The following is a 23,314-nucleotide window of genomic DNA, read 5'->3' as shown; positions in this document are numbered from 1 at the left end:
TTGACGACCCTAACAATGTTGGATAAACCGTATAAATTATGTAGTTCCTCGTTATGAAGTTTCCGCCATTCCCCATTCCCGTTCCTCTTGGGTCCGAATATTCGTCTCAGGATCTTGTTCTCAAATACTTTCAGTCTATGTTCTTCTTTCAGTGTAAGCGACCATGTTTCTCAACCATACAGGACAACAGGCATGATTATCGATTTATATATTTTAAACTTCATATTCCTCGACAGAATTCGCAACGACAAGAGATTTTGAACTGAATAATAACACGAATTCCCTGCTTTTAGTCGACATTTAATTTCTTCGTGAATATTATTTTTGTCTGTTAATACTGATCCTAGATATTTCAAACTATCCACTTTATCAAAAGTATTATTTATTATTTTAACGCATCCATAATTTGCTGTATTACGGTCCCGACGCACTTCCATGTATTTAGTTTTCTCTGCATTTACTTCCAAACCCATGTCCCTGCAAGCGTTTAATAAGATGTCACCTTTTCTTTCTATTGTTCTCCTATCACCCCCTATTAAATTTACATCATCAGCATATGCCATAACCTGGTGAATACCGTTCAACTCTAGGCCCTGGTTGCTATCTTTTATTTTCCTTATAGCGTATTCCAGAACAAAGTTAAATAATAATGGCGACAACGCATCTCCTTGTTTCAGACCATTTTCGACGTGAAAGCTCGTGAACAAAAATTTTCCTACTCGAACTTTACTTTGGGATTCATTTAAACATATCTTAATTAATCTAATTAGCTTTCTCGGTATTTCAAGTTCTGTAAGAACGTTGTATAATGTTTATCTCCTAACCGAATCGTACGCCTTTTTAAAATCAATAAATAGTTGATGTACCGGGGTATTGTATTCCCACTTTTTTTGAGTATTTGGCGAGTGGTAAATATTCGGTCGGTAGTTGATCGATTTCGTCTAAATCCGCACTGATAATCTCCATTAATTTCATCTGCGTATGGGGTCAATCTTGCTAATAGAATATTTGAAAGGATTTTATATGATGTTGACAGAAGAGAAATGCCTCGATAATTATTACAGTCAGTTTTGTCGCCTTTCTTGTGAATTGGAACAATGATTGATTCTTTCCACTCTTGTGGCAATTCTTCCTTGTTCCAGATAAGGAGGATGAGTTTGTGTATCTTGTTTCACAATTTTTCGCCTCCAGCTAAAATTAACTCAGCCAGAATTTCATCTACACCTGGAGATTTGTGTTTCTTTAATTTCTTTATAGCGGTTTCTACTTCTATTCGGTTGGGTTCTGGAATATACGGTTCTGCGGTGTGTATCTCCTTTTCTCCACGCACACTAGTTTTTGGTTGCGTGTTAAGCAAATGGTCAAAGAAATCTTTCCATCTATTTAAGATGCTATCCATATCAGTGAGAACTGTACCGTCAGATTTCTTTAATATATAAGCACGAGGTTGATAGCCTTTCTTAAATTCGCTGATCCCCTTATACATGTCTCGGATGTTTTTATTTTAACTATTATCTTCAAATTCCTTAATTTTAGCTTTCAAAAAATCGCATTTCTTTGTTCTAAAGGTTTTGGAAGTTTCCCTATCTCTAATTTCAATCCAGGTATCCTCAACACTAGTGCACTCCGAATCTTCTAAAGCCGAGAATCTATTCGAAACTTCAATCTGGTTTTCTTCTCTTACCTGGTTCTCTTCTAATTTCTTTAAATTGAATCTCTCCGTTTTCGGACAATGAATATTACCTTCATTCAACGATAAACTCTCTCGTATTATCGCTGCTACCAGGTAGTGGTCAGTGTCACAATCAGCCCCTCTAAACGACCGGACGTCAATTATGCTAGATTGCCTTCTTCTATCTACTAAAATGTGATCAATTTGATTATGTGTTTTTCCGTGTGGTGATGTCCAAGTGTATTTATGAACGTCGCGATGTGGGAATTTTGTACTCTTCACGATTAGGTTTTTGGATGTTGCTTAGTTCACGAGTCTAACACCGTGGTCATTACTTTCCTTATGCAGTCGTATTCAGTTGGGTACTAATTTTATTATTAATTTCTTATGTGCAAGTGAAAATCATTGTCAAGTTTAAAATTGCCAGCAATTTTAGTATTTTTTTTCTGTTTTATGGGCCCCCAAGCCTAGACGCCTTCAGTACCAATCACGATTTTGCAGCCTCTGCATTCTTAATACAACACTTCCCCGAAGGAAGGGCGCAACCTTTTAAACGGATAGACGACAAAAAAGAGGGTCAAATCCAAACGATGTAAATGATATAATGGAAAACGATACTGATTGGAAAATAAGGGTTGATAAGGAAAAACTGAAGATATATTGTTAAACTCTGTATTTAAGGAGAATAAGCATGCGGTGGCTAATTTTGTCTGAGAAGTTAGTACTAATAAATACGCTGACCAATTAGAAAAATGTTAGGATATATTGTTAACAGTATATAAAACCAAAAAGAAGAAATGTAAAAGCAGTAGCAATTGTAGGTAATAAAAATGAAGAGAAATGTATTACAGAAGACTTAGTATGAGAATGTACAGGAACTGTACAAGAAAGACCCAACAAAATTAGTAAAATAATATTCATAGATAGAAGTGTTAAGTTTAATGAGTCGGAGACAATTCTAGATCCGAAGATGTAAATAATTTCTATACTGGTTTGTGGGGTAAATATGGGAAAGCAAATTAGAGAGATATATAGAATTAGATCACTCAAGGTTGGATTAAAGGATTTAGTGTTGCCTATAACTTTTCATGAGGTAAAGTATATGAGTATATAATTAAGAAAATGGCAGCAGAGTCAGTATCTGGCTTGGGTGGAAGAAAATGACGATCTTCATTTATAAAGACCAAACGATTGAATGAGAAATTGGCAACACAACCGAGGTCATTCACTTCTTTTCCGAAAGCAAAGGGGAGATTTCCTCCGTAACAGCGGGACAGCAGTGGAGTTGAAGCACGTTTCACATATTTTCCGAGGGCACACTTGAAATAAAAAAAAAAAGCTCTAACAACGTCAACGTAGAATTTGAACGACATATGAACTCCTGTCGTAAATCGAACACGGTATTCCTACACAGAAGACGATAACGCTGTCTAACGAAGAGGAAAGTTCTAAGTTCGCTCAGTAACAATAAATTGTCATCGTTAATTCCGTATTTCCAGAAATAAGGTATATGAAAAATGCAAGTTTTCTATGATGTAACTGAAAGTGAATTGTCTTGTCACACTTTTATGCAATACTTCCTTTCTGACTGTATAATTGCTGCTGTTTTAAACGTAAGTACTCACAAATCTAGTATCTGTAGTTGAAGGCTTTAATTCCTGACCAAAACTCAATCTGTGGTAAATTACTAGGTATAACAGAATTTCGGTATGATTAATTCCCAGTATTTCACTGCAGACAAGGATTATTATTAAAAGAAAATAAAGATGCAGAGATAAGATTTGTTCGTATTCCTCTTTCTAGCTATTCACTTTCATTGATATGGAAAACGTACGGTTCAAAAGTGTGTGACGAAGGTGAAATTCTGGGAATGCAACGGTTTATGATAATGCCTTTGTCGATTAGAAGATGCAGCCAGGTGTAAATGTTGATAACTAGTCTACTGTGTGTTGTCCAACACACACGTACAGAGTTGTTACGTAATTCAAAATTGCAAATTAACTCCCTCTTTTTTTTTCAACCCCCCCTCTCTTCTCCTAAACCTCTATTTTTCTCGTTACAATTTAAAGATTTACAGCTTTATAAGTTGTTTTTAAAATAATAACTTCCTGTTCCAAAAGTCGGCGCAAACATTTTCTACTTTTCCTTAGAAACTTCTTGTAACAGCAAAATTATATGGATTTTTTTCTTTTAATGAGAAAAAAATGTTTCATTTATAAATCCGTTGTTGTTGTTTTTGTTGTTGCTGGTGCAATATTTAACTCCATGCTACACTTTTTTATTTCATGAAGATAAGCTTAGGTCAAGGACAAGTCTCCGTCTTATACTATAGTTATAATTACCTAGCGTGTAATTAGAATAACTGGATGTTTTTTTTTTTTTTAAATCTTCAGTCTTTAGGATCAGATGTTCTTTTGTCTTTCTTGAAGTTTAAGTAACCATGGAAATTTCATTCTTGTGTATAGTGATGATTTCAGGGGTGATCCAGAGTAATGATTTCCCTGGACCTAAACATCCCCTACGTAGCTACGAAATTTCTCCGAGCCTCACAGTGACGATTCCAACTTCAATATCTTGGGCAAGAGGCAAATGGACCGACAGAGACATTTTTGAGATGTAGCTATTTTTTTTACATACTGGAAAGAGTTTTATATCGCTTCACCTACATTACAATACAACGGTCTAGAGTGAGGGGTCAGTCGATGAGCAGAGGTAGTCATCGGAGGCACCCTCCCTCTTCTCCCCCTCTAGCGTCGTAACTACAGCCCCCCCCAATATCTTCGTCTGTGTTGAATGTGAGTTGGTTGTATTTTCACACCATTGCTTTCCAGTTCTCTTGTATTGAAAATTTCTCTCGAAGGATCATTTTAACCCTTTCCGGATTCCGGTTTTTTGGGCTATTTTTTAGACTTTCAGTCAAGCAGCTACTGCATCGTCACTATTTATCCTAGGATCATGGTTCATACCTCATTCTCTTCAGAATAAAGCTGGCTTTCAAATGGTACCACTTGCATGCTCATACCGTATACCAGGAGTGGGAAAAATGATGTCAAAGGGAAAATTTCGGAGGGAAATTTTTTCTCGCACTTTGCCCCCCCTGGAGCGGCCCTGTGTGAACGTAGCCATCTAAAAAAATCTGATAAATAGTACTTGGTATACTGAATGTGTGTGCAAAATTTCAAGTTTCTATCTTGAATAGTATAAGGGCGGGAGAAATTTTATCAAGAATTCCCACAATGCCCCAAATTACCACAAACCACTATGATCTCAGGGAAAAAAATTCCTGAGACATCCCGAATTAGCTTAGGGTCATGTTTTCGCCCATCATTCTCTTCAGAATAGAACTGCCTTTCAGCGGTACCATTCACATGTCTCCATCATGTATCTAAGGCAGGAAATTTCCGAAAAAAGGGATTTTTTTGTTTAAATATCCCTTTTTTCAACTTTTATCCCCTCTGGACCCCCCTGTCTTAACGCATAAATCTGAAAAAATATCTGTTAAATACTACTCGGTGGACTGTATGTTTGTGCACAATTTCATTCTTCTAGGTGCAAAAATAAGCCCGCCATAAAATATATATACCGACATTGCCCCATATTTCCCTATACAGAAGTACATTTTGATAAAAATTCCCTGACACATCCTTAATTACCCTAGGGTCATGTTTCGCACATCATTCTCTTCAGAATAAAACTGGCTTTCAGACGGTATGACTCACGCGTGTCCATCATGTATATAAGGCGGGAAAATCCCGAAGAAAGGGATTTTTTGGGTCTAAATATGCCGTTTTTCAACTTTTAGCCCCTCTGGACCCCCCATGTTTTAACGCAGTGATCCGAAGAAGATCTGATAAATACTACTAGGTAGGCTGAATGTTTGTGCAAAATTTCAATCTTCTAAGTACAAAAGTAAGCCCGCCAAAAATATATATATACCGGAGAGTTATAACGCAATGTACCATGAACCACCCGTATGGTACAAAATTGTTTCATAAAATCCCCAAAGGGTTAATGGCCGCCAGGTGGATCTCCAAATGGAGAATAAGGATTAGATACTATAAAGAACTTGATTTGTACATCATTCTTCTGTACCTACAATTTTGTTTCGTGCCACTTTTGTTAATAAAATAAATGTACTGATCAATCAAAAGATGAGTCACCGCTTCTGGTACACTCTAGCAAACACAAGAATGGTGATTTAACATTGATGCATGCCTGCATCCGGAAACGCACATTTCTGCATGCATCTCGGCACATCTGAACGGGAATGTTGTTGAATTCCTCGGTTATTCGCGCCGTCAATTCCACAACACTGTTTATGGGTCTTGCATATACCTTGTTCTTCAAATGTCCCCATAGGAAGAAGTCGAGAGGAGTGAGGTCTTGTTACAACGATACGTTGTATACGTTGTATATTTACTACTTGTAAATATTTACTACTTGTAAATTTTTGGGGCGCAGAGTATTTTTACATATGTACTAGACTGATTATACCATTCGAAGAAGAAAAAGAAATATGTTAAATATAATTATATAAGATCGATAAAAAGAAAGATGTTTAAATGTTTGTATATGTTTTAAATAATATGATTTTGGATATGAGGTTGTCAGGGGCAACCAGAATCATGATGTAAATAAATGGATGAATTGCAGCAGAGGAGTTATCGTTTTCTTAAGGCTCAATAATAATCATAAAGAACCAGAATAGTAAATTTTATCGTCTTATTGTGAAATCGAAGTCGGGATTTTCCTCCACCGTCCTCCAGTTACCACTCAGCAAACTCGATAGCGGCCATCGGGAATCATCTTCATTGAGTGCGTGCAGCAAGCGGGGATGATACGGGCGCAGTTTCAGATTCTTGAAAACCCTGGCAACCGATGAGTTCGGGATATTCAGGGTGTGGGACAACCGTCGAATCGATTTCGAATTCTGCGGTGACCTTGAGAGTTTCGCCTGTATCCGAGCCACATTTGCGGAATTGTTGATGGGCCTAAGCCTGCCTGGCCTCTTGGTGTCAATTAGACTACCAGTGATATCGAAGACTTTGTTTATCCTTGTTATTGCCTTCCGTTGTAGCACAGAATCACCGTACAGCTCCTTCATTTGTCGCTGGCCTTCCGTAACGTTGTGTGTCTCAAAAAATAGGCCAACGCTTTGGACACGTTTCTCAAGTGTCAGGCGAGCCACCATCTTGTAGTGTTGCCAACTGATAAAAAAGAAAAAAACACAATTACACCACAACACACACACAGGCAAAACAAGAAAGAAACAAACAACAACATCAAACATAGCCTATAATCCAACCTGCCGCACCTAACAACAAGTCAGTCACTACTTCTGGGACACCCTGCATAAGATATACATATCCTCCAACCAGGCATTCCCACGGAGAAAAGTCAAAATAGATGGTGATGAATGAACTCTTGGATTGTAAACACGGATATGAGCGTTGCCAGGAATTTAACTTATTTTGAACTTTAAGAGCTTTTATAATAATATTATTATTATTATTATTAATAATAATAATAATAATAATAATAATAATAATAATAATAGTAATATGAAAGGAAAGGTCCTGTATGCATATCAACCGGAACCAGCTTCACTTCTTTCTTAAGTTCCTAATTTAAATAAAAAGGATGTAAATGCTGTACATTGTACTCTGTATGCAATTCGTGTAATTTATTCCTTTGAAGTTCTAAGAAATGAAAGAAAGAGAGCAAGAAAGGAAAAAAAAGAAATTCAACGTTAAACAATTCTTTTTTTTTTACTTTTTTTTCACTTAACGCCTAAGCAAAGAATAAGTCATTTTATGAATAATCTTTTTTATCTTCAAAAGCCTGGGATACATTGCCGTAGTTTGCCTACGCAACAACAGAATGATTTGAATGAAGGCCTTGGATTTCAAATTTCCATTGCGTGCCACCCAAATACCTTTTCTTTTATTGTTTTCTCATTTCGAAGGATTAAGCTTTTAAGATGCCATGTTTGTGAATCATTCTCACTCTTAAGGTTTATTCAGTACTAATAGATGTATCAATGATATATGTTAATGTAGGTTTAACTTTTTGTGCGACCCTGAATTCTAACTTGTCTGTTTAGAATAGGACAGTGTGTGGTTCTTATAGAGTCTACGTAATACTGGAACATTATTATTATTATTATTATTATTATTATTATTATTATTATTATTATTATTATTATTATTATTATTATTATTATTATTATTATTATTATTATTATTATTATTTTAACACAAGCACGGTTGTCTGCAGGGTAAGGCAAGAGGAAGGAACTACCCATCCTTGGATTTTCACAATTACCCATCCATGGTTGTTTCTTGGAATACAGCTCAAAATATATTTGATTTGCTTAGTTATTATTTTTTATAACATATAAATATTATCATTTTATGCAAATTTGGTGGAAAATCATAGTTTCTATAGCATTAATTAAATGAAGTGTACAACAATTAACAATTAAAATATCTCAAATGGTAATTTAACAATCTTCACGCACGGTACAGCATTCATGCCGTAAATTTTCATATAAACTTTGAGCTGTCTCTCCATATTCCTTGCTCGGTTGCTACATAAATTGATGCACCAATAATGTCTGTTTTCACTCCCAACCTCCCTTCTCCGCAATTATTATGTATTAAATACTATTATAGTACTATGCAATATGTATCAATACAGTTATGCAATATGAGCAAATAATTATTTTACAAGAAATATTATGTGTATGTCTATGCCAAGGTGTGTATATACCTTGTGTCGATCTTTTGCCCTCTTGAAAAAAATTCCTGTGAGTGCCCCTGGCCTTAAGTGCATTTTATTTCAATGGTTTCTTTTGATTTATGTTAAAAAAAAACGAAACATATTAATCGAAACATATTCTGAAAGAAATATCTTATTTCTTTTCTGTGTAGGAGCGTTATTTAGGGAGGGTAGAGCAGGCCCGCAACCAGAGAGGGGCTAGGAGGGACCTGGCCCCCCTAAACCTTTCGTGGCCCACCCAGACCTCAATATAAAATGCTATTTTTATTACAAAAACACAATTTAGATATTTATAAGAGAATTTTTAATGACTTGGACCCCCCCCATAACATATTCATGGCCCCCCAAAAATCTGAGGCTGGTTTCGGGCATGGGGCAGAGTGAGCAATTGCCTCTCCGTGAGTTTGAGAAATACATTCTACTTAATAAATTCTATTCTAATATATATTGATAAAAACGTGAAATTATTATTTTGGAGGACTATCCCTCCCCCTCCGCCCCGGTAAAATCTCAAATGACGCTCCTGTTTCTGGGGAAGGAGTGAGGGGAACCAAGTAAGACTATTTTGTCTTACTGTTACTATTTAGATCTATTTAGTAATGAGTTATGACTCGGAAGCTATTTTGGGACTAAGCTTGAAGTTCTATCTTTACCCTTTTCCTAGTTTGTCATAGTATCTTAGTATTCTGGACAGTAAATTTCAGCATCAAAATTCAGTAAGTATAGTATCGAAATTAGGATAGGAGAGGAGAAATCGAATAATAAAGGAATTGTTACTTACCATTTTAACATAGATTAGCTTCACGAAATTTCTTTACTCTTAAATTTCCTTAGTTACAGATTGCTTGTAATGCTTTTGAAAAGCGAAACCGAAATCTTTATCTTCATTAAATAACACTTATTATTCATTAAAAAGAAAAAAAGTTATTATTGCGGATACTATGCTTCTCAAAATCATTGGAAGAATTGAAGTCAGCGATGATTTGAGACTTCCTCTCTGGGGACTTTCAGTCCATAGGTGGTGAAAGTACTACTGCAAAAATACTAGTAACTCACGTTGGTCACACGGGGCACGATGGCTCAGTAGAAGAGCGCTTACCCTTGGTGCGTGGAGTCCCTAGTTCGATCCCCGGACAACATCGTGAGTTTTCTCGGGGTACTCCCGTTTCCTCCCACTTTCTCATTGCACCAATTTTCCCATCATCATGCACTTGCCTAAATCATCCGTCTTCCTTAGCCTAAAGGCATAATCATGGGATGTTTAACTGAAATATCTCGTTTCACGTTGACCACAATCGGAAAGATGACTCTTGAAAAATATCGTAGCTCCGGGGCCCTGAGCATTTTCCTCAGGCTCATCATTTACGGGGGAGCGGGAGGCAATTATCTCTCTGGGTTTGGAAAATGTATTAATTTTATTCAATAGTATAATAATTAAAAAAAAAAAAAAAAAACGACGTGAAACTCATATCTGTGAAGACTTGCCACCCTTCTCTGTTTCCCCAGCAAGCAAATTCTAAAATGATGTTATTAATTTTTCCCGGTCTAACCATTGAAATCAGGACTGGTTAAAGGGTCTGGGGAAAGAGGAGGTGCCTGGTTCTTTCTCAGCTTCTTCGAAACGATCTTTGTAGTGGACAAACTTCATGTGCGTAGGTTTACTCGAGATTTTCTTGTTTCCTCCCACTTTCGTTAATCCACAATTATCACCTCGCTCATCATCAGCGTCTCCCTTAGCTCGGATCATAAAAAAAAAAAAAAAAAAAAATACGAAAGAAAGCTGGTGTCTTTTATTATCTGTGTTGTAAACTTCTTTGCTATTGAATATGTCAAATTTTGTCTAGTTTGCTATCTAAAATTTGTAGACTCTGTTACATTTCTTGAAATCTTTATCACAAAAATTGTAAACTTGGGATACGCTTTTCTTTCACTAGGCCCTGGAATTAAACTTGCTGTAATGAGTAGATTTTATAGTTTACAGCTGCAAAATGACTTTCTTCAGTAGTCATTAAAAATGTAAGGGTTCGAAAAAAATAGAATTTTAAAGAAAGTTTCTGCATGCCTTTTTATTTTATTTATTTATTTATTTTAAACGTTTCAGATATATGAAGAAATATCAGTACGTCTCATTTTTGTTTTCCAATTCCGACAGGAAAAAACATTAAATTTCCTTGTTATTTTTTTTAAAGAACTGTGAAAAAAATTCATGAATGAAAGAAAAATGACGCAATGGTTTCTGTACTTCAAACAAATTGTTTGTCGAGCTATTACCGTATGGAGTAGTGTTCGACGACAAAAATAAATAAATAAATAAATAAATAAAATAAAATAAAATAAAAAATAAAAATAAAAAACAAAAAATTAAAAAAATAAAAAATAAAAATAAATAAATAAATAAAAAATAAGGGAAGATGAACAATGCTAGCAATATCTAGTAGAAATGTAATGATTATATTTTCATCACGGAATTATTATTTACAATGAACCAAACCAAATTAAATGAAATCCTTCAGTTTTATATCCACAGTTATTGCGGCTTGGCTAAAAGAGGCGACAATATATGAGAAATGAATGCGATGGTGGAATGAATAAAGTAGGAGGCAGTGGCTGATCCAGGGGGCGATCGGGGCGATTGCCTCCCTCCCAGAAGAGGAAACTTTCTTATTATATATATATATATATATATATATATATATATATATAAAACCCATCCCATAGTTTGGAGCTCTTAAAAGTAGCGCTAAGTAGCAGTATTACAATCCACCGCCCCCCCACTAGTCCGTCCTAGATACACCCCTGGTAGGAGGAAACAGGGGAACCCGAGAAAACCTACGCACACGGTGTTTGTCCACCAGAAAGTCCACTTGGCGCAAACTGGAATCGAATCAGGGACCTCACGCACCAGAGGTGAACGCTCTACTACTGTCACCACGGCTCAAACCAAAACTTTAGTTAGAATATATTTTAGGAGCTAAAGATAGATGTTATGTAAGGAACTAACGCTACACAGGTTTTCTTTTCCAATGATAATGTCACGATTTATCGGTAATAGTAAAAAAAAATAAATATGAACAATTACTACCGTGTACTGATGTTTCTTTCGGGGGGACGCGTCTCCGCAGTATTATACGTAGGAGACGAAATTAATCGACGATTGAAGAAAGAATCTAAATCCATTTTGTATAGCTTTGAGATACAAAGAAACATTATTTAAATCTCAACAATGGACATCTTCCTGCATTCAACCTATATCTCAACGTGCGTTTACAATGTTGTGAAACCTTTGTCTCCGGTCTTTTTTATGCAGGCGGATTTAGAAGGTAAAAACTGAGGGAGCCAGCCAGAACCCAGACAATAAAGGTATAAGTTTACTATAAACTTTAAAAAATATATAAATAATAGCTTAATGTATTTTTGTCACTCAAAAAACTGGAAGGGGGGGGCTAGGTTCCCCGGCCCCGGGCTAGATCCGCCACTGCGTATACACCTAGAGAATCGGCAAATGTTCATAAACCGATTTAATTTTTTTTAAAAATGGATTCAAGTCTTTCCTGCAATCATCGATTGAAATTAATTAATGTTCATAATATTTAAATCTATGTGGAAGACGTAAAGAAATAGGCAGAACAAATGAATATTATATCTGTTGTTAAGTATTTGGTTGGTGTGATTGAAATATCCATAAGATGTGTCCTACTCCCACTTTCAAAGGAAAAAAAAAAAATAAAAAAATAAACTTCAACTCCTGGTTAGTCAAAATATTACTCTCGGCTACAGCCACACGTTTTTGTCATTACTCAACCAACAACTGGATTCTATGACGAACGAAAACTGGAGAAGGAAAAGAAATGTATAGAAGATTGACCAGAGTATTAAGGAGAGTAATTTACAAAGAGGGGAAATCCACAATAGACGTATAGGTGACAAGAAGAATTAAAAAGAATAGAGAAATTTGAATAATGTATTTGGAGGTAAATTCCTTGAAAATAGAAATAAGGCAAGGGAGAACAACTATGGCAACATAGAATACGAGTATAGAACCTAAAGATGAAAATGAGCAAATTTGAACTTCAGAAAGACAGGAAAATTACATTTTGGAGCTGTATGACGGCAATAATATAAACTGTGTATTTTAGGCATTAGAACAGAAAACGAAGTAAACGAGAATGGCAAAGAAATTATGATGCTTAGGAGCAAGTTCAAAAATATCTAGCGAAATGAAGAACGAAAAGATTGAATATATCTATTGAGTTTACTAAGAATATGGGAGAAGAAAGAAAAAAATATTCGAATTTTTTAATCAAATAAAGGAAGTCATCCTAAGACTTCTTTCAGAGCTAGCTATAAAATCAAAATATGTGAGATATATAAAACTATACTAGTGTAAATGTATTTAAGAACCTAAGTAACAATTCATGGGTTTGATCCAACGTTGCACACAAGAAAGAGCAACTGTACGATGCATGGTATTGCTCTCAACATGACACGCGTGAAACATCTGAATATGTTACACAGTCTTCAGAAACGTATAGTACTTGCCTTAGCAGCACATGTAACTATTCCGAGAAGCTATGCAAGCAACTTTCAAATGCGTAGCCGGTCGTATAAATACTATGACTTTTGGAAGATGAACTTTCCCGAGGCCGGCTAGCGGTCCAGTGGGGCGCCATCATGTCCCACAAGGCTCGATAAGGCTTAGATCCAGAGACCTAGCAGGCCAGGATAGTATGGGTGTTCCGGTTAGAGGATGATGGGCTTACCTGGATTTCAGTATTAATTTTAGATTTCTGAACGGTAAATTAAAGGAAAATAAGTTAAATATAGTGAACTAATGAATATTAAAGTTTTATTTTCCGGCAATATACAAATTAATTAAATTACATATATATATATATATATATATATATATATATATATATATATATATATATATATATATATGATTGTATAGTTTCACATACAAGTATTATGAACATAATTGATTGTATCATTGGTTATTTCCAAATCAAGAGAAATTAGAGAAAAGTGAATAAATTAGCAACTGCTAGGATATCATTATGTTTAGCCCAGTTCTTCGTTTAATGCATTGATTTTTCGATATGGCTAACTAAACCAAAATCAGAACTCTTTCAATAAAAAATAAAAAAGTGGGTAATTTGACTACAACAACACTTTAAAATGTTTGCTACTGTAAATCTTTGAAAATGTGTACAATCTGGTCAATGTAGATGCTTTGCTTGTGCTTAAAATGATTTCGGATAATTAAATGGAATACATCCAGTTTAGGCCATTGTGATACACAGTACAGTGATATACAGTGATGTATGTACAGTATGTAACCAAATACTAATACTATATGATCAGCTTTTAAGATTATTTCCTATATATAAAAATCAATATTTGCATCTCTAAGAACTATTACTATTACATCTAAATATATCCGATTGCTTTCCTATTTATTTGGGTTTTGTGAAACTAAAAGATTTCAATTTCTATGGACATAATGACATATAGTTGCAGAGATAGTGGACATTGAAATTGAAATACCTGGTAGAAAGACATAATTTGTATTTAATAAGGTGTTGGGGCGCCTTCGGCGGCCTATATAGCAGCAGCACTACGTGCACATTGATATTTGTAGAGTATAAGTAACTCATAGTTAATTACATATATTAGGGACATTGTTAATTTGGAGACAAACTTCTTACCACCTGTTTTCATTAAAATCTGAGTGTTAATCTTCAATACATATAACATTCAAATATAAATTCTATTACAATAGTAGGATTTCTCTTACAAATCACCTATTCATAAATAAGTTTCTAAAACAATGTCGCTAAAAGAACGATATTATGCATTGTTTATACATTCTCCCGAATAGTTCATAACTTGCCTACGAAAGGAAGGCCTCCTCTAATTCTCTTCCGGTCCGTAAAGTTCCCAAAATAGCTGACACATTCCTTCATTGAATGGTTATACCAACACACACCGGCGTCTCTGGTGAGGAGGGCTGACGCGTCCCCCAATATTTTGAGTACAAAATATTCAATATTTTATTCTAATTTAATTTATTTACTAACGACAGAATAACATATAAATAATTATTACCATATTTATTTCGAATATGATATTGAGGCTTGAAACGATTATAAGAGCGTTCTTGATTATGTCTCAGGGGATCCGTGAAGGTAAACAGTACCGGCATTTAAATCACTTTCTTTGATGCCCCCCCCCCAAATTTTACATGCCAGAGACGCCAGTGCTGTTGTATAAGAAATGCTCTAGCTTGCGTACGGTATCTCCCGAGTTTAGTGACATGCGTTGGTAAACTTCGTTTATAAAATTAAATCCCTTTTGGCCCCATAAACCACTTGATTAATTGCTATCGGAACAACCAATATTTATCCAATATTGAGTAGTAAGTTTACTTTTGGATTTTGTAAGTGTGCTGGTGACAATTTAAATTAGAACTTTACTCCGAGGAGCGGACTTACGATTATAAAACTTTCTTCATCTGCCATCTAGCGAGTATTAGTGAAATTACTGAGTGAGTAAATCTTAAAAACTGTTCGTTAAACTACCAGTAGATGGCTGAAACTTCTATAGGACTAATGAACTTTGGAAGGAAATGCAAACCAGCAGGGCCGTATTTACGCATGGTACAGCGGTGCACCCACGGGGCTGGTCTAGTCGAGCCCAGACCCATTCCCTCCTAAAAAAAAAGAAAAAAGAAAAAAAAACTTCCTAACTCAACATACAGTTGTGTATTTTCTCAATAAAACTATACTTGTTTAACAGCGAAATGGTTTATGTAGCATGAAAATTTGAACTTACACTTCATCTGTACCCTTTCTCTTATAAAAAACGATCTAGTTCTATCATGTCTTTTTCTGAAAATATAGGTGAAAGTACTTTACATTTATTTATCGGGTACAGAATAATACCCGTTCAATATTACATAGATGTAGTAGTGGCTTGTAGTATTGGACTCCCTACTCAAATCTGTGGACCCCTCCGATCAAAATATTCTGGGTGCGCGTCTGACCTATTATTTAATTCTGATGCTTCAGCAATAAGCAACTTCATATCTATGAATATACTATAAATTTTCATAGGATGTCCAAGCTTTTAGTATTTTTGTTTAGTCCAAAAATCTTGGAGTCCTAATTTAGGTAGCCCTATATGTAAACAAGTAGCAGTGTCACGCGTACAGCACGTGAAGGAGTTTGGTTGAATTGGCGTGTTATTTTCATATTGAAACGAAAAAGTAGTTGTAGATTTTTAACACTTCCGGTTTTAGTAGAGAGACTTGAGTGGAATCTTGGGACGCTTCATTGATTGCAGTAAACCATTCTCGCTGTCTATATCTTTACTTTATAGCTGTCCTTCCAGTTTGAATAGAGGATTAAGATAGAGAATGATACCTATTCGTAGAACTCTAGATCGATTCCGAAAAAGAACGCTTTTCGCTATTTCTTATCGTTTTTGCTCTATGTAGATCAATATTGAAACCGGAAGTTGTGGTGGATTTATACCACTTGTGGTTCTAGTAGAAAGTTAAAGATGAAAAGTAAACGTAATCTTGGGATGCTTAACCGATTGTATAAAACAGCTTCTCGCTATCTATAATCGTTTTTGCTCTATAGTAATCAACGTTAAAATAACAAATGTTTTATATCTTCCATTTCCGGTGTGTTGATCATGTACATCAGCGAACTTGATTTCTAACATTTGATTCTGTACATCCTGGCTATAAATGATGGTGCTCCATCAAGTAATTCTTGAGATTTTTATCTCCCGGACGGACGGACATGCATACACGGACAAACAGGGTAAATACATAAAAAAAAAAAGTTTTGGTAAATTAATTCCTTAAAATGGAGTTGCTAATGCTAAATTTCTGAACGAATGATGGAATATAAGCGACCTCCCAATTTTTTAAACATTTGTTTGTTAACTTTATATGTGTTTCATTTCTTGCTGTTTCGCCTATTATACTGACCTTGAAATACAATTCCATCCAAGCAAGTTTGACAATTTTGGTATTATAATTTGCCATTCTTCAAAACTGCTAAACCTACAGTATTACGAATTTTGATCTGGGTTAAACATATTTAGGCTGTAAAAGACTATATAACACTTAAAGTTATTTCTTCGGCAAAGTTACCGAACTTTTAACACTACATGTCAATAACCGAAGCAGACTGGCAAACAGTATAAGCCTGCACAACGTAATATTTCACATTATATTTCACATGATTTCAGACTAGCAGCTAAAGTTCTACCACCATACAAAGTTTGATCCCGATCGAATTAATTCTATGCATGGCCTTTTGTTTCCAGAGAATTTTACCACTCATAACTGGGGTCATAAATCTGCATAAAATATTTTACAGTGCTCGTAGATCGTTCTCAGAATCTTCCCTGGGGCTATTTCTTAAAGTAACGAGTTTTATAGTATGATTTTTATAAGTCGCAATATATCATTATGTAGAAATACCAGAATAATAATAATTAAAAAAAAACTCATTTCTAAACACTAATATCTCTAATTTCTCATGATTTTATGGATAGCTATACAATTGAACAATACTTGATTTTGAACATGTTTACACTAGTATTACAAGACCAGTAGTTTTGAGAAATAGCCCCACTTCCTCCTAGATCAGGGGTGTGCAACTTGGAACAGTAGGTGGGCCAATCACAGAGCACTAATTGGTGTCGCGGGCCACACTCTTGGTATATCATTATTACGATAATTTAATAGTATTGCATTCAATGATGGAACATGTTCATCGTAATTTACATTACAATAACATAAAACAACTATTATAATGGTAACCAAAATATTACTCACTAAAAAGGAGCAGAATATTGTGTTTACTTATAACAATTTTAGTGGGAAACTTGACTCATGTCCTGAACCAATCTCTCAGTGTTAAGGGATAACTAGATATTCCAACATGGAGGCAGTTTTCAAGCTGGACATCTTTATCGTTGATCTCTCCTTGAACTTGAGCCACTTCATGCGCGAGAAGAGTTGCTCATAGGTACAGGTATGTGCTTTCATGGTCGTCATGTTGAAAAGAGCTAAGTTGGAGTACTTGTTGGATGGAAAGTATTTGTGATAAAAGTCTTGGTAGCAGGTGTCCTGAAATACCCCTTCAAAGCAACATCCTTCTGAAATTCAATGATCTCCATCTGCAAATTGTCAGAAATACTACAAACGTCAACGCTTAATGGTGATGAGAAAATACTGAATTTAACTTCCTCCTTACTGGAGTCTCTGAATCAGACATTAAATTCTTCAAACAAATCTGCCAATGACTTTGTGTAAAAGGGAAGTAACAGAATGATTTATCACGCTGTAACAGGGTTGGAAAGTGGGAAGCACTTTTATTCCATATTCGATTTTCAAACAGTTTCCGCTTCATTTGAAAGGATTTGACATGTCCGTAAAGTTCATGAGCCAAGTTACAGTTAATATCTACAAGGAATGCAAGGTCACACAACCACTTTTCATTGTTTAACTGGGACATAGGTTTTCTTCTCATGTTGATGAAAAGTGCCACTTCTTTTATCAGATTATAGAAACGCTGTAGCATCTTTTCCTTGTTCAACCAACGTACTTCAGAATAATAAATCAATTTTCATTCTCCGTTTCCAGTTCGTCTAGAAAGGCTTTAAGTTGGCGGTGATCGACTTTTGACTTTATGTAGTTCGCACAAGAAACCATGGGCAAATTTCAGCATGTTAGCACAAAGATTCTCCTGATGGAAAATACAATGGAAAAAACACAAGTTACTGCAAGTTATCAATTTTTCTTTCAACTAATAATTTCTTTATTTTTGTTACAGCCCCTACAGTCATCTAACCACTGCCTTCTACATCCGTCCGCTCCGTAAGTGAATCGAGGAGGCGGTGCATCTAACACTGCCGCACACACAAGTAAGCCGTTAAGAGTGTGCAAATACATATATCCAGGCGAGAATAAAATAATCCAATCGCCGTGGCCATAAACCGTTATCTTTCTAGTGGGCCGAGGTCGGTGTTGTCAACTCAAGATTTTGTCTTTACATCTAGCAATCCTTATACCAAGGGAAATTTTCCTCGATCTACCCGCATATTGTCAAGTGTTTGTCTTCACGGCGCTGCCAAGTTTTCACTGCGTGATCGATGGAAAATTTCTAGTTCATACTTTTCAAATTTTGCTAAAAACAAAAGTTATAATAATTATTGTTAATAACTGACCAGCAGGCCACAAGACAGGGTTAGGTGGGCCGGCTGTTGCACATGGCTGTCCTAGATAGTACTGCTGGTTATTTTGGAATCCTTCACATTATTAATCTTCAGTTTGTCTCGGTGACAGTAGGTGGCTACCATAATGAACCCTTTTCTTCTTTGAATTTTTGCGTAGTCGGACCCATTTTGTGAAGCGCTTTGCGTCTTTATCTCTCTAAGTGATGGCTCTTGGTTTTGTCGCAGTTGGAAAGGTACACCCATCCTTCATCCATTGTAGCAATGTACCGTACCACCACCTTCGGTTTACCGGATGCCACTCGGTGGGTATCAGTAAGGTGATGACTGCTATTCTAAAACACCTTTTCAAGATTCTGTCGTTGACGTAAGGTGTAGTTGTCAGTTCCCGAAGTCACATTTAGATGATTTGCAAGAGGGTCTTTGGGACAGGGAATTCTCTTGAATGGTCATTCTATGTAGTTCCGTCTACATGGTGGTGGTGGCCTGTCTGCACAGACGTGTTTTCATCCCCTTTGCTGTAGAACCGAACACTGGGGCTGCGAGATACTTATTTTATGATAAAATTCTCATTAAAGGCAGGCTAATGTGTTAATACATGCTCTTACACTACTTCCTGATCAGGGGCGCCCGAAGAAAATTTTCTAGGGAGGGGGCCCATCTGCATGGTTGCTATATTACGTCTGGTATTTAATATAGTAGTTTGCTATCTTACATATACATTTTCGTGGGCCAGAGGGTTGCCCGAGCCCCACCCTGCCCTCCCTTTCGGGCGCCCATGTTATTGATTACTGAAACACTAAATTTTGCATCGCAAAGAACTACAACATAATATTCCCGAAAACTAGATCTTATTTAGTTTTGGCAGTATTCTCGGCATAGTGAGAAAACAAACAGTTGGAAAAGTTACACTCGTCCAACGTACCTCGTATCTTTTCCAAAAGCAGACCAGTTTGGGCGGGATTTCCGGACAAACGAGAAAACACAGCTCTCTCACACAGCTCAAACACACTTACAGACTCGATTGACCAAGGTTGGGGTGAGTTCATTTGCGCAGATAATTATAATTAATAAAAAATCAAACAAGTGTGGCGCAATTGTACGTTCAGTAGAGTGTGTCGTAAGAAAAAAAAAAAAGAATCATTGCCGTAGTCCTACTAATCGTGTATCAATACGTTCTTCGAGATGACATTGTCCTGAGTTATTAGAAGAATGAAGATTTTTTGGTGTTTAACATAACGTCAATAAAAGGATTCCTTCACGAATGGTCCATGCCTACACTAAAATCTTCTAGTCACGTCGTTTGGTGTAGAAAAAGGTGCGTCTCAGAATGTCCAAAGGTCTTCTTGCACAGAATGCTTTATTTGACCGCCTGTAGAGAAGATGAATGACAACTGCTTTTAATCAGCCTTCTTCTTTTTATCAAAGAGTACAAAGGCTTCTTCATTTTAACATTCCGCTCACTTTCTAAGCAATCTATTCTCCTCTCGAAGCAAGGCAACTGGAATCCAGAAGAACATTGAAAAATTTCAATTATGACTTCAGTTGTATGTACTCTCTTTCAAGTAAGTAAATCTCTGTATATATTGAGTTCGAGTACCCAATTTCTTAACGTGAACAATCTTCCGATTCTTCATATCTTGAAATATTGTCCTGGATGTGCAGGGGAAAGCGGTCCAGATAGGCACATTAGTTTACATTTTAAATTTAATTTGATTAGCCTATTCATGGAAGATGGCGTTTGTGTGCGATGGGGTCCAGTTCGTAATCGTCTATAGCTATACAAAGCAATCCTCTTTCACATTTGATGCACGGGGTGCCTGGTTCGATCTCAGCTCGCGCCAAATGACATTTGTGGTGAACAAACACTGTGTGCATGGGGCTTCTCGATGTTCTCCCCAGTGGTAGAGCGTTCACCTCTGGTGCTTGGGGTCCCGGGTTCGATCCCAGTCCCTGCCAAGTGAACTTTGTGGTGGACAAACACCGTGTGCGTGGGTTTTCTCGGAGTTCTCACCGTCTCCTTTAGCCTAACCGGCATAACCGTGGGACGTAAAACTCAAAGATTTCATTTCATTTCGATGTTCTCCCCTTTCCTCCCACTTTCTTCATTCCACCATTTTCATTCATTCCCGACATTACTGTCTCCTTTCAGCCTAGGTGCATAATCTTGGGTCTTTAAAGTAGAAATTTTACTTCATTTCAAAGCTGTTTTTTTTTTTTTTTTTAAATAGCTGTACCTAATAAATTATGTTTTAGAGACAGACTTCTTTCAGTAACAAATGAGGTCATAATTAGCAATGGATCACAGTCGTTGATCTGCGATCCAATAATCCACGCTTAAAATGTTATCCACAACTCATTTGCTTACTTTACCTAGTCTGGTTCATCACTGTGAGGCGATAATCAGAATATTGGCTAGTACAGATCCCCAAGTCTGCAAGAAATCCCTGATTTGATCCATGCCATGTTAGTTTCTGGTAAAGAGCATGTGTGAGTATTCTTAGGGTTCTTCTGACTTTCTCATTCCATGAATTTGTTTATAGTCACTCTCTTCAGCCGGAAGACCATATACGTGGAATGTTAAAATTAAAGATATCAATCCACTTTTTCACATTTTAAACTGTATATCCAGGGGCGTAAATAAGGGCCCCGCAGACCCCGCATTGCGGCGGGAGGGGGGCGCCCGAAGCCATTACGGGGCCCCAAATCGTGATGTAGGACGTAGAGAAGAGGCCCCATTCCACGTTGTCTGCGGGGTGGCCCCCAAGCCCTTAGTTACGCCACTGTGTATATCTATTCAAATTAGAAATAAGAAAGGAAACTTTGATGGCTTAATAACATTTATTAAATCATGACAACATGCAACATCATTTACATACTACAAAACCTTTTTCCTTAATGTCAATTATCCATTATGTCCAGATATTAGTCTGACTTCTCTCAAACAGTTGTTCAGCTTTTGTACAATGTCAATATCAACATATCCACCACAGGAGTAACCGCCCAAATGGTGCATCCTAAGATAATCTTCACAATCAATTTTCCCATCTCCGTTGCAGTCCTAAAGAATAAGAAAACTGCACTGTAGTGAAAACCATATTTAACATAACTATGACATTTAAATGCTTGAGGAACCATCCATTAATTTTCATTACATTGTTGGTTAAGTGTTGACCACTAGACGTGATTTGTGGCAGTCTCGTCCGGGGAAAATGTCAAGAAGCTTTCTCATCTCGAAAAGTGTAATTTTCTATTGAAACACCTCTTTATCGTCTCGTATCTCATCAGGAAAATTCTATCTCGTTGGCAACACTAGCTGCTACTATTTAAAGTTATCTTACATGTTTAAATTCTAACTCTATGTTAACTGGCTTTGAGTTTTGGGATTAACGGCTCTTTAACATGCATTCTAACGTGTTTTCAGTTACATGAAACGTCGACCTATAATTTAACGTGGGATCCACTATAAGAAGACGGAACTACATTTCCGATAGAGATACAGAGATCCCAAAGACATCTCAAACCCCTTTTTTATTATTAGGTCATGCCTTGTCAATAATCTACGTATCCGCTTTATAAAATAACTAACTGAAATGTAGTGGCGGCTTTAGCGGGTAGGCACAGGCCTACCCAAAAATTTTGAAAAATACGTAAACGCTAAATGATACAATAAATGTTGACGAAAAAATTAAATGTCGACTAAAAGCAGGGAATTCATGTTATTATTCAGTTCAAAATCTCTTGTTGTCGCGAATTCTGTCGAGGAATTTGAAGCTTAAAATATATAAAACGATAATCATGCCTGTTGTTCTGCATGGTTGCGAAACATGGTCGCTTACTCTGACGGAAAAACGTAGACTGAAAGTATTTGAGAACAAGATCCTGAGACGAATATTTGGACCCAAGACGAGCGGCAATGGGGAATGGCGTAAACTTCATAACGAGGAATTGCATAATTTATACCGATTAGCAAATATTGTTTGGGACATCAAGTTTATGAGCCTCAGCTGGGCAAGTCATGTATCCAGAGTGGAAGAAAGTAGGAATACTTTCAAAGTTTTTAACTGGAAATCCAATCGGAAAACGACCATTAGGAAGACCAAGACTTAGATGGGAGGACACGATTGAGATGAATGTCGCAGAAATAGGAACACAAAGTAGAAACTGGATCCAGTTGGCTAAGGATAGAAGTCAGTGGAGAGCTTTTGTAAACGCGGCATTGAACCTCAGGGTTCAATAGGCTATTGAGTTAGTTAGTTAAAAGATACAATAAAAAGTAAACATATTTTCCACTATTTATACATGTATTAATGGTAGATAATGAGTTAACAAATAGCGTGAATAACTGCTGTAAAATTAATTTCCTACTGTCACTGTGGACACATATACACATTTAATGTGTCCATAAGCGACGGAGCGGGTCTACCCGAAATTAAAATCTTAAAGCCGCCCCTGCTGAAATGCCCGTTCATCGCACAAGGAAAATAAGTTTATGGAAAATATAACCCCCTTTAGGATACCCATTTTAATGAAAATGTAGTGATAAACAAGCAAGTTTCGTTTCACAGTGAGACTCTACAGTAACTTCCAAACTGTGTGCATTCA

The 23,314-nt window shown here is 36.3% G+C and overlaps 2 protein-coding genes across 2 annotated transcripts in view; both read right to left on the bottom strand.

Annotated features, from left to right (window-relative positions):
• The window catches only part of LOC145668743 (lysozyme 2-like), a 94,941-nt gene that overhangs the window by 5,286 nt on the left and 66,341 nt on the right, over positions 1-23,314 (bottom strand). The gene's annotated exons all lie outside the window — the stretch shown is intronic.
• The window catches only part of LOC145669328 (invertebrate-type lysozyme 3-like), a 35,176-nt gene continuing 33,441 nt past the window's right edge, over positions 21,580-23,314 (bottom strand). The window contains exon 4 of the mRNA XM_081737634.1: positions 21,580-21,770. Within this exon, the coding sequence (XP_081593760.1) occupies positions 21,615-21,770 (156 nt within the window). The 3' untranslated portion in view covers positions 21,580-21,614. The remainder of the gene's footprint in view (positions 21,771-23,314) is intronic.

The sequence above is a fragment of the Thermobia domestica genome, chromosome 13 (genome assembly GCF_964235325.1).
Source record: "Thermobia domestica chromosome 13, izTheDome1.hap1.1, whole genome shotgun sequence".
NCBI classification, from domain to species: domain Eukaryota; kingdom Metazoa; phylum Arthropoda; class Insecta; order Zygentoma; family Lepismatidae; genus Thermobia; species Thermobia domestica.
Note: the sequence above shows the minus strand (reverse complement) of the source record. Positions and strands in the feature narration are given on the sequence as shown.